A 13073-nucleotide genomic window follows, 5' to 3' on the forward strand; every position below is an offset into this window, starting at 1 on the left:
CGACATCTAGCGGCCAATTAACTCACCAGTCCTAACGCTAATCTTCTGCGCCACCATCCGGCCGCCCGGTACAAAGTTTGTGTCCTATTAGCGAGCCGCTGACGACGACCATTCTTTACTTTAGCGTAACCTCACATTTCCATCTACATATATACTGTCCACGATAAAACTTCGTTAGCGCGATACAGCACACATAACAGCGACATCTACCTCACAATTTGAAAGACTCACCAGTCCTAACGCTAATCTGCGCCACCATCCGGCCTCCTATGACCGCCAGTCCGGTACACAGCGCGTGTCCCAGCGAGCCACCTATTACCGTCTAACGTTCTCTATAGCAAACGTTCTTCCACACAATAGTACATTGTGCAACATGGGGCGTAAGTTGAATATTGCAAACGAGAGTAAGTTAAATCGCGACGGCTTGCCGGAGCGATTTATAGACTCGAGTTTGCAATATTATTACGCCCCGAGTTACACACAATGTTTTTCATCACACTTGCGATACAAAAATTAAGTATAAAGACAAAAAACTGTTGATTATGGCACTAGAAACTTCATAACTCCCTAGGGAGAACGCTTTTTCTATAACTCCCGCTAAACTTGCGTGCAATTCCACATTTACTGAGCGAGTGTGATGAAAACCTATATATATCCCACTCCAAAACATCGTTAGCGCGACGCAGCGCAGTGGCACAGCGACATCTAGCGTACAATTGAGTAAACTAAGAAGAAACAAAAGACTCACCAGTCCTAACGCTAATCTTCTGCGCCACCATCCGGCCTCCTATGACCGCCAGTCCGGTACACAGCACGTGTCCCAACGAGCTACATATGACCGTCTACCGTTCTCTTTAGCAAACGTTCTTTCACACAAACCTATATAGATCCCACGTCGAAACTTCGTTAGCGCGATGCAGCGCAGTGGCACAGCGACATCTAGCGTGCAATTGAATAAACTAAGAAACGAAAGACTCACCAGTCCTAACGCTAATCTTCTGCGCCACCATCCGGCCTCCTATGACCGCCAGGCCGGTACACAGCGCGTGTCCCAGCGAGCCGCCGACCACGACGCCGACCGCGTTCTCGCGCGTCGCCAGCACGACGGTCGCCAGCTGCGATCGGTCGCCCCACTCGGCGAGGAACGTTAGGGTCGCGGCTTGGAGGAGCACCTTTTAGGAAATATATCGATTAGTGGGTGCAGTTATTTTTACGGTAAGTAGAAAATTAGCACTCACTCGCATAGCTCGTGCCTCTGTCTTAGTACATTCAATATGGGGAAATGGTAACACAATAGAAAAAAAACTCCCTTTTTTATCCCATTAGGATCAAAAGAGCTCCTGATTCTGAATAGAAAGAAATAACACAAAAGTGGAAAAAGAGGTCACAATATATAAAAATGGCAAAAAATAAAAGAAACGCTCAGTGTCTTAAAATACCGACATACTCGTAAGAGCTATATACATTTTTTAGATATAAGTAATACAGTTACTGTACGAACATACGAGTAAACGCTACTGCCGCCGCTGTTGGTCATCTGATTTGACTGTCGCAACAAAGCAGCAGGGACATCGTGTAAATGCTCTCCTAATGTTTACACGATGTCCCTGCTTACAGTACTTACTGCCCTGCCCAGAGGCAAAGTGTAAACAACGTAAAACTAACAGATATTTATAGAAACAACAGTAACTCACCTTAATAACGGCGTTTCGTTTCCGCCGTCGATTCTCTGCTTGACCCTGTTCTAGCATGTCTAAGGTCTCTTCTTTTTCGTCCTGCAATTTCAATAACACTTTAGGATAATAGTTATGACACTTTTTGAAAGAGTGATCTACTCGGTGGGTAGATTATCTAGAGATATCCAACAAAAATTGAAACAATTGAAGAGTAACTCAGGGAAAATGGAAAATTGATGCCTTGTTTGTCAAATAATATCTCAGTTTTCGGGTTCACCCTAATGTGAAAAAGGTAAGACAAAATTACTAATGTAAATACCTAAAACACTGAACTGTAGGCATCACTTTGCGTTACGAGTATTAACTAATGCAAATATTACATGACATGATTAAATATGTATGAATATGAATTACCTATATTATATAACAATTTACATTACAACACATGCCAAGCGCGAGATAAAATGAAAATGTATTTAAATGTATCTTTTGGTAGATGTTTTAGATACAACTTGCAAATTTTAAAGAAATACTAGGTGGCTACAGCAAACATCGAAAATATATGTGCATATCTATCGCTCTTAACTTGTTACTCTTATCTGTGAATTTTCAGTCATCTTTTTTGCTATTTTTAGAACTTTGTTTTCCTGTCCTATACCAGGGGGGTGTCACTACGCAGTTTAGGTACATTTGCCCGGCGCGCCGCACGGGCCGGCAATCGTATGGCAGTGGGCGCCGCTCGACCGCAAGATAGTCGTATCACGTGGCGCTCGCGCAATAGTACATTATTGTCGAGGCTCGGAAGCAGCTACTTGCAGGCTGAGGATTCGTTTTAAACGGACGACCTTGGGAGTCCGTTTAATTGAATCCGAAGCCAGCAAGTAGCCTTCCAGCCGAGTCATATATAGTGCTTTTCTCAAAAATGGTGCAAGAAATATAAATATCATAGAAATATTTTACAAAAGCAACGATCTTACGTATATATTTTCACGGAAAAAAGTAGAAACAATTGAAAAAATTAGCTTTGCCGCCTTTTTATTTTTTTAATAAAAAAATAGAAGTGTATTTTTCTGCCGAAAATACGCCAACCTATTTGAGACAGCTAAATAGTCGCGGTACTAATCATCTGTTTGGCTGTTTAATGGGCCTGTGCCTTCATTTGATATGGCCATTTCAACTTTTAAAAAGTTTGGAACTCGACAAATAATGGAATTTGTATGCAACATTGCAGTCCCAAAATCGAGACTGCAATGTTTTTAACTTTTTAATTTTTGACTGACCATAAACTACGCGCTTCGCGACCTATTTTTTAAACGGCAAAGTCGACTTTGCCGTCCATTTTTGAGAAAAGAAAATTCACGGTTCGTGCGCGGTTATAAGTTTCAATTTTGTTGCAGGCGGCGAGTATAGGTATAATTTTATACCTAAATCTGACTTTTGTGAAGGAGTGAATTTTCTGTACGGTAGTACTATTAGTTATTCTGTGCCTATACAGCACAATCGAGCTTTAAACCCACCATATTTGACCACCACACACATAATAAGAAAGGTTAATCAAGCGATAGAAATGTAGATAGACTAATTTCCTTCGACGTTCGCAGTATCCACCCAGTTAGAGCTGTTTCCCACTGACGTCCAGTTTTTTGCGGGTACGGTTTTCTGCAGGATCCCGTTTTAGTATATAGTAACTTTCACACGAGGATTCTGTTTGCGGAAAACGGGATCCTGCAAAAACCCGTACCCGCAAAAAACTGGACGTCAGTGGGAAACAGCTCTTAGGTAGCATCTTAAAAATGCGGTGGTACTTATTATGCTTATGTTATGAGTATAGTAAATTCATTTTTTTATCCCAGATACTAAGACAGTTTGATTGGCCAATCTGTTACTCTATCTGATTTGGTAACATGGCAGTTGGATCAGGCATATTGGATATATAGATTGCCAATTGTTTTTTTATAACTTCCCTGACAGTATCTGGGACATAAAAACACAGCAGTTGTATAAGATTCGTCTATCAAATTTTGAGATTTAGAACCACCCCACACTACCGTCTTCCGAGCGTCGGCGTCTAGTCAACTCTATGGCTGCTCGACGCAATTTCGGCGCAACTGCGCAGCGACGCCATTTTTCATAGCGCTGACTAGACACCAACGCTCATAAGACGCTAGTATGGGGTGGCCCTTAAAGTGCACGTAAAAAATTGTGCTTTATAAACGAAACCAATTATAAGAACAAAAATTGCTGTACATTTTTTCGCAAATAAACAATATTAGGTACATATCCGTCGACAGATATGTACGTCGTTTTGTATAATACATATGATACTAAACTCGTATACAGGCATCTATAAGTAAATGAGAGCAAAATGTACTATCAATGGGGTATGCTTAAATACATCTCGAGCAGAACATACAAAGCGATCCACAAATGCTGAATTCCTTTTCTCAAAAAACGCAAAGCTTATGCTTTTCAAAAAGGGGTGAATGTGCTAAACGTAAAAATGCTAGGCTAAAAAGAAAAAAACTAATGTGTCATTCGTACTGCCAGGCATAATGACGAATGTTCACCCTCGGTTCGGGGGCCGTGGAGGGACCGGGTAGGGGGTCTTCGGGAGTGGCTCTCGGACTTGAGTGCTGCTCTAAAGGTAGTCCAGGGGACGACCGTCCGGTCGTACGACTGGTATGGGAGCCGGTCGGCGATTCGCGCTCTCTTGACGGCTCCTGTTTCAAGTTGATTCCATTTTTTTTCTGTTTTAATTCTAACTACTCATTTGAAGGAATTCAACATTTGTCCTAAAATCTAAACATTTATCGAAGATCTAAGGAACGAATTACGAAGCAGATATCGTTCCTCGCTTTTCCTACAGCTGCCTAGTTTTATTTGTACGGTGTCAATCAGTCAAGAAAAGTTTATTTAAACTGTCGTGAGCCATACTAACATTAAGCTAATTTTACGGTTTTACTCACGTATTTTTAGATAAGGTAAAAGTCCCAGTGCTCGACATTCTAATACCCAATAAATGACACCCTACTGTCACCTCTATTGACAAGGACTTAAGTTTAAAGATGACATGTACTGGGACAGTGACGGACACTTCGGACATCTACCTTACTCGCACGACATAGAGAATGGAGAGCCTATAGGTATCCATTTTCACTAACAGCGGCGCGGCTTTCATGAACGCTACTCGTGCTTGTTGGTGCTTGAAAGTCTTCACCTTGGCTCACCGAAACATGTCACACGAGTGACTGTAAATAAGTGCGTGACTTACCTACGCCGTAAAATTAGCTTCAAGAAAAGTTTAGTAGGCATTAGAATGGAACTGATCAATATTTTTATCTGAGAGATGATACCTAAAGATATAATTATGTCGAAGTATTAAGTACGTCGCACGTAAACATATAATCATTTATAGTGTACCCATTTAAAATACCTAACCATAATCAATTATATTTAGGTACCTACAGAGCACATATCTCTGATATATCTAATCAGATTTTTGTGTAAGGATAAAACGCGTCATGTATAAATTATCTTAGATTTAAACAAAAGATAGATAGAAACAAATCACGATAAGCTCCTTGCTTCATACCGACTGATAAACAGATTACAATTTAATCGCTTAAACCAATCTCAAGCCTTTCAATCTAATCTATGTTTTCACCTGTCATTTTTGCTAATCATTTGCTTTAATTAAAATGCTATCCGGTAAAAATATGATAAAATCGGTACCTAACACTGATCTTCACGATTAAGTAGAATGTTATTAATAAAAATTAATCTATGATTAAAAATAACATTTAAACGCGAACAAAAAAGAGTCAATCGTATAGGTAATATTATTTCGTTTAAAACCTCTTCAGCCATAATTTAGAGATTTTTTTTTTTTACTTTTACGAAACTTACGAGTCTTTTAGGGAAAATACCTAACAGGGTTCAACTCTTAGTTATATTCTTTGCTAGGTTAGGATTGTTAGGAATAGTGGGTCCCACTGAACAACTTTCACTATGACCCAAATTCCGAGATCCCAATAGCAAAAATTTAGCGCGGCATAGGTATCCCATAGAAAAATCAATCTGATCGAAATTTATCAAACAACCATTTTTTGTAATGTTTGTCTCATAATAAAAGATGTTCAGCATAACCTATATCTTATCACCTCGCAAAGTATGGATATAAGATTAAAAACTCTCTAACTAGTTCATGAAATAGCAGAAGTAATCCTAGAAACCTCGCAAGAATTCAGTGAACATTAAAACAAAACACAAACCTGATCCTCCCTCCTTTTCAATTCACTCTGCACCTCCTCCAGCTCCTCCTGTCCCTCATTCGGATCCATCTTCCACCCATCCCTTAGCATCTTGATACCAAATATAGCGAAGAGCGCTGCGCTGATATAATACGTGTATATCCTTGGTATGTATGTCGCTATCCAGCCGAAAGCGGCAGATAGGATTGTCATGAAGACGAGGGCAGATATGGCGCCGGCGAAGACGATGATGCGAGGATGCTTCATGGCCATGATGGCGGCGATGAAGAAGGTTTTGTCGCCGAGCTCGGAGACTATGACGACGGATAGGGAGGCGAGGAAGCCCTGCCAGAAGCTCCCGGTGGTTGCCGCGCGCTGGAAAGATAAGTCTATGGTATAATTTTATTCATGTTTAAAGTTATGAAGGAATACTGTCTGTTTTTAGAAATTTTTGATATTATTAAGAGTCATATAACTAAAAACTATTATTAACAATGCTCAAAGAAGAGATAGAGAAAAAAGTTCTGGCTTGCCCGACGAACATTTTCGACGCTTCGATACTGTACGGCTACCACTAGTTTTGACATTGACATATTAGCTCGCGTCTAAGTAAATTACTTTCTATACATCCCGCTTGTACTCATATGCGAGTACGAGCGAGATGCATAGAAAGTAAGTAACTTAGACGTGAGTGAATATGTCAATGTCAAAACTGGTGGTAGTAGTACTGATCTTCATGCGATACAGACAAGGTAAAACTTTTGTCCACAGAAACTAAGGTACGGAAGAAGTTATTACACTGATATTGAGCACGTGTAACACGAGCTGGTATATCTTCTTTTTCTAGTTTACCTGTGATAAAGTTATAAATTTTATTATATAAGTTTTATTTGTCTAAGATTTTGGGTTACGATACAAGCTAAGTAGATTTAGCACACTATCGCATACAAATATTTGTCGTTATAATAAAATAATTTAAATACACATAGATTTTGATGTCTAATTAAAATGTATGTGACGTAAGGATATTATATACCTACTCTTATACTTAGGTAGAATATTTCTACCCACTTTAAGAAAATAGACCGTCGAGATGATTTACCTAAGACGGGTAGCTCCTTCATCGAGATTGTACGCAATACGCAACTACGTGAAGGCGGCGTGGCTCACTCCGCGATTTCGTCGCTTTGCTACAGGTAGCTGAAAGTACATCCGTTCGGCCCCAATTTTGGGGTTTGCCATAAGCCGCGCGTGGCGCTGTCGCCACCTAGCGGCCATATCTGTGCTGATCGTAACAGACGCGTTTTGTTAGAGAGTGAGTCCTTTGTACTATTATTTATTCTGTGGTGAAGGGTTATTATTTAAATTTTAACTATAACTAGTACTATTATTTATTCTGTGCTATAACTATAAGTATATAGGCTACATTATTTTAAAGAATACGATGTTTTATTGTACGATAATACTAGTACATTACACAGGGCCATCCCACACTAACGTCTTTTGAGCGTTGATGTCCTGTCAGCGCTATGGGGAATGGCTTCGAGCAACACGGAAGGGAGGCGGCATTCGCACTATTTCCCCTCTGCCGAGGTACAAGATTAGCGCGTCAATCTAATCTAGCGCGGGTAATAAAACTAGTTGCACTTGGATTTTTCACTAGACCGAGTCCAGACGCGCGCGTGAACACTGCTGCACAAAAATGCCTGTTTGCTCGGTTCTTTGTTATAAAAAGAGGTCGGGGACATCAAATTTGCAAAAAGAAAGTGTTACATTTCACATGTAATTTTTTTTTTTACATATCATACGTTTAATTACATTCAAACACAATTATTATATTTTAGTCTCATGTAATTGTTGGATTTATCGATTTTGCTAGCTCAGTACAAATTGCGGATCGGTCGAGCGACAAATCCGACTTCTTATCTCTCAGAATACAATAACATACTTTAACGAAAATGTGTTAGTGTGCGTGTTGTGACACTTGTCATTCGTCCGTACACAAAAAGAGATCGAGGTTTGCAAGATTTGTCTTTGACGTGTGTCATTTTCTATGTATTTGTGTCGTCATTACAGATTGGATTTTGTATGTAAGTGTGTGAGAAGTGCGACTGTGTGCACCTTTCCCCCCGCGAAAAATGGCAGAAAGATTTGTACGGTGAGATATCGCTTGGGCCCCTCCCTTCCGATGTGTCGGAAGCCGGTGTTGCTCGAAGGGGAATGGCGTTTTCCAAACATTTTACTTTGTTTTAAACATGCTACCAATCTTCTCTGAGCGAATACAAGAATTCAAGAATACAAACATATATACAATTAGTACAATTACATAAATTGGTAAAATAATTACCCTTTCATTACCTTACCTTAGTCGGGTAAAAAATAGCACACTGTACATACATTTGTACAATGTCACTTGTAATTTATTGGTAAAATTCAACACCCTTATTTTATGTACGCGCGTACGAGGTGACTTTTAATGTCTTTTAAATAACTTAATGTAATACCTTTAAAAAGACGAATAAAGTCTAAGGAAAAAACGTGCCTCGGAATTCAAGTAAAAGTCATTCTCGAATAGATGCCGCACACACCTTTAGCCTATCCTCGGCTAGATGGCGTGACGACACCGTTTCATATTTAACAATTTTAACACATAGATATCAGTGAATGAACATGGATCAAAATGATATAAAAATAATAAAATCATTTATACATATATATACATTTTTTGATAACTTTATACGTTTTCATTTTGAGTTTTAGTCGTGTGTCGATAGATGGCAGTAAATTTACTGTGACTACAAAATTTACAATGACAGGACCCCTACTATCTATTCTTTTTGCTTTAAACAAGCAATTCTTGTTTATTTATATATTTCGGGGATCTCGGAAACGGCTCTAACGATTTCGATATAATTTGCTATATGGGGGTTATCGGGGCCGATAAATCGACCTAGCTAGGTCTTATCTCTGGGAAAACGCGCATTTTTGAGTTTTTATTTTTTCCGAGCAAAGCTCGGTCTCCCAGATATTTAAGACTATTAAAATACAAGGTAATTTAGAGAAATATCTAATTATTGACACATAGGTACAAAGTAGTGCATATCTCGAAAAATATGGGTTGTTCCGAGTAATAAGATAATTTCATACAAACAAAGGAAGAGCTATAAAAGAGAACGATAGATAAAACCGGCCAAACGAGATACGGACTCAGGCACCGAGGGTCCCGTATTAGGTAATACTTCTGAAGTAAATAAACTGTGAGTGTAGGGTTAGAGCCGGTGTAGTTTTATTTGACGTTCATAAGCGCATTGTAATATGCCTACTTGAAAAATGAACTATCTTTATTTCTTTATCTTTATTATATAGTAACGAATTAAATAAAGCGGCAATAGTACCTGCCTGGAATACTGTTCGAACTAGAGATATAACTCTACTCCTACAGTTCGCAATCAAAAGTACCTGTCACAATCTAATTGTTCTACATATAGATACATAGATATCTCTTTTTGTTAAGTATTAGAGAATGGTAAGTAGATATTATGACGCATAGTCTGATCCGCAAGGCAAAAAGGCAAATCCTACGTATCTTTTGGCCTAACTGGATCACAAACGCTCACTTATGGAGAATAACTGGACAAGCAGTACAAGCACCCGTACACAAGGAGATCCAGACGCGGAAATGGCATTGGGTTGGGCATATCCTCAGGAAACCTGACACCCACCTATCCAAAGTGGCCCTGACCTGGAAGATGCCCGGCAAACGGAAACATGGTCGCCCTAAATCTACTTGGCGCCGTTCTGTGGAGCAAGAGCTGGGTGTAGTGGGGATGGGGTGGGAGGAGGCTACCCAAGCTGCCCAGGACCGGAGTCAGTGGAAGAAAAAGATTCGAGCCCTACACCCCAGCAGGGGGTAACAGGATGGAAAGAAGAAGAAGTCTGATCCGCTACTTATGATGATGAATATAAAAACTTGATTTTGCCATTTCCCAACCCAATACATCAGCAATATTAACGTAGGGTGACAACTGCAAATATAAGTTTGTCATCGAATACATTTTATCTTTGAGTTGCGGAACCCTAAAAAGAGATGCGTACTAGATACCTTATCGGCGATAGATGGTGCAATCTATGTGTCAATGGGCTTAATCTGAATTTACGTCGCATCAAAGTATTTGTCTGTTGTCAATAAGGCGTTATGAGCTTGAAGTTTGTATTAAAATTCGCTCTTGTTGACTACCGAATTAGTACATTGTGTATTAAGGGCGGGAAATAAGAAATTACGAACGAGTGTCAATTTTAAGCCCGACGCGAAGCGAGGGCTTAAAATGTTCACGAGTTCGGAATTTCTTTACCGCCCGTGGCACACACAATGTTTTTCATCACACTTGTAAGGAAAAAAAGGAGAATTAATAAAAACAAACTTCTGTATAAAACACTTTTCCGCCCTAGGGCGAAAATTTCAATTTCCCGCCCGCAAGCCCTACGTGTAAATAAGTGTTTTTCATCACACTTGCTCGGAAAAGATTTTTTCCGCCCTAGGGCGAAAAATTCAATTTCCCGCCCGCAAGCCCTACGTGTAAATACATCTTTTCCGAGCAAGTGTGATGAAAAATATATTGTGTTGTGTTATAAGTATTTGATCTAAAAATGTGACATTTTGTTTAAGTCTACGCCGAGACATTATCTGTGACATGATCTCTTCAAAAACATATTTAAAGAAAGTATCTAGATTATCTAAGTACTTCAGCTCGCCGATTCTAATGTATGAAATTATATACAAACATAAAACATATTGCTGCGTGCCAATAAAATCCATAGCCATTAGAAAATGTCACTTAATAGAGATCATATAACAATAAGAGGCATATACTTTGTATTTCAGGATTGCTGACAATTTGAAATTGTATGTCGAGCGTGATTCCAATTATAACACATTCAGGGCCAAGAACCCGACTGTCGGGTACACTGTTCGTAGCGACTACGCGCTACATACGGCAAAACCGTGGCTGCGCGCTACGAGCGAAACCCGTAGCACTTAGTGGCAATTAATGTGTTAACTCGAGAAATTACTTATTCTATACCATTTTTTATTGTGGGCTCAGCTAACACAAATAGGCTTAGCAAATATATACAGTAGGCTTCACATATATTTTTATAATAAAACCTAGTTCTTGTCGCTGACGCGTGTCTAGCCAGGGATGTGGCGGATGCAGATTTTTTGACATCCGCGGATGCGGATGCGGATATTTAAAGCCTCACATCCGCGGATGCGGATGCGGATGTCAAGATTTGGTACTTAAAAAACGTGAAATATTACATTTTGCATTTTTTATTTTAAAAAAAACGTAACGTTTAGTATTTGAGCAAGAATATAGGTGCGTTTTATTTAATAAACAGTAACTTGGCCGACTTTTCGGGATCTAGACGATTTCGTTATATATAATGACGAAATTACCTAGCACTTACGCCGGCGGCGCCGCCGCTAATACGTTCCTGTTACCGACTTGGTAGACATCCGCATCATGCGGATGCTCCGCATCGATTTTATGCGGATGCGGATGTTGAAAATAATGCGGATGTTCCGCGGATGCGGATGCGAATATTCGCAACATCCCTGGCTAGACCGTCGCACGGCACGCGTCCTCGCTAGGTCGTTGCTCATACCATTTTTCATAATTTCATAAATCCGCTTTATACCCATCGTGCAACCACGCACCGCGCCAGCTATCATAGAGGATTTAGTTTCTTACGCTAGTCTGTTATATACTTATATAAATAGTTAGTACCTACCTAAGAGGAAGTAACATAATAGTATTTTATCACAATTTGCACAGCCCATGTTTATTTAGCAAAACATTTGAATACATGGTTATGTTAACTATGAATAAACAAACATATCACTATTATAATAGATCTAATCAAATATTTATAATGCCCCTAGACATTGCAAATAAGGTCAATGAACTTCGGCACAGCATGATTGAAGATTACATATGACACTAACATAGAGTAATATAAAAAACCGGGCAAGTGCGAGTCGGACTCGCGCACGATGGGTTCCGTACCATAATGCAAAAAACGGCAAACAAAAATCGGGCAAGTGCGAGTCGGACTCGCGCACGAAGGGTTCCGTACCATATAAAAAAAAAACAAAAAAAAAAGCAAAAAAAAAACGGTCACCCATCCAAGTACTGACCACTCCCGACGTTGCTTAACTTTGGTCAAAAATCACGTTTGTTGTATGGGAGCCCCATTTAAATCTTTATTTTATTCTGTTTTTAGTATTTGTTGTTATAGCGGCAACAGAAATACATCATCTGTGAAAATTTCAACTGTCTAGCTATCACGGTTCGTGAGATACAGCCTGGTGACAGACGGACGGACGGACGGACGGACGGACGGACGGACGGACGGACGGACGGACGGACGGACGGACGGACAGCGAAGTCTTAGTAATAGGGTCCCGTTTTACCCTTTGGGTACGGAACCCTAAAAACGGTCACCCATCCAAGTACTGACCCCGCCCGACGTTGCTTAACTTCGGTCAAAAATCACGTTAATTTGTTGTATGGGAGCCCCACTTAAATCTTTATTTTATTCTGTTTTTAGTATTTGTTGTTATAGCGGCAACAGAAATACATCATCTGTGAAAATTTCAACTGTCTACTAGTGTCTAGCTATCACGGTTCGTGAGATACAGCCTGGTGACTGACAGACGGACGGACGGACGGACAGCGGAGTCTTAGTAATAAGGTCCCGTTTTACCCTTTGGGTACGGAACCTTAATAAAGAAAGAGTGGTAACTCCATACATCAGTTTTCTTACCAAAACGCGCGTTATTTCGTAGTCGACATCTAGCGTCATGTAGCGGAATATATCAGTAATCAGTACTGCTAGTTAACAATACTCGTAAATATCTCGGCGAACGAAAACTCTAATGATCAACAATTTTCAGCTAATATTATAACCGGATTAACTGGAAGTCTATTTTCAACCCCTTCTGCTTATAATATTAGTTGTAAATTGTTTTAGTAGTAAATTTTTCGTCAGTAGCTACACTTGTGACATCGTGTCAAGTAGGGGTACTGATAGTTCCACTACTTGACGCTAGATGTCGACTACGAAATAACGCGCGTTTTGGTAAGAA

The 13073-nt window shown here is 39.8% G+C and overlaps 1 protein-coding gene across 2 annotated transcripts in view; it reads right to left on the minus strand.

Annotated features, from left to right (window-relative positions):
- Window positions 1-13073, minus strand: part of LOC134800793 (putative divalent cation/proton antiporter TMEM165) — a 44913-nt gene that overhangs the window by 5667 nt on the left and 26173 nt on the right. For both annotated transcript variants that reach the window (XM_063773345.1, XM_063773346.1), the window contains 3 exons: window positions 5948-6301; window positions 1695-1775; window positions 980-1172 (listed from right to left, as the gene is read on the minus strand). In XM_063773345.1, coding sequence (XP_063629415.1) covers window positions 980-1172; window positions 1695-1775; window positions 5948-6301 — 628 coding nt within the window. The remainder of the gene's footprint in view (window positions 1-979; window positions 1173-1694; window positions 1776-5947; window positions 6302-13073) is intronic.

This window comes from Cydia splendana, chromosome 20, assembly GCF_910591565.1.
Source record: "Cydia splendana chromosome 20, ilCydSple1.2, whole genome shotgun sequence".
Lineage (NCBI taxonomy): Eukaryota > Metazoa > Arthropoda > Insecta > Lepidoptera > Tortricidae > Cydia > Cydia splendana.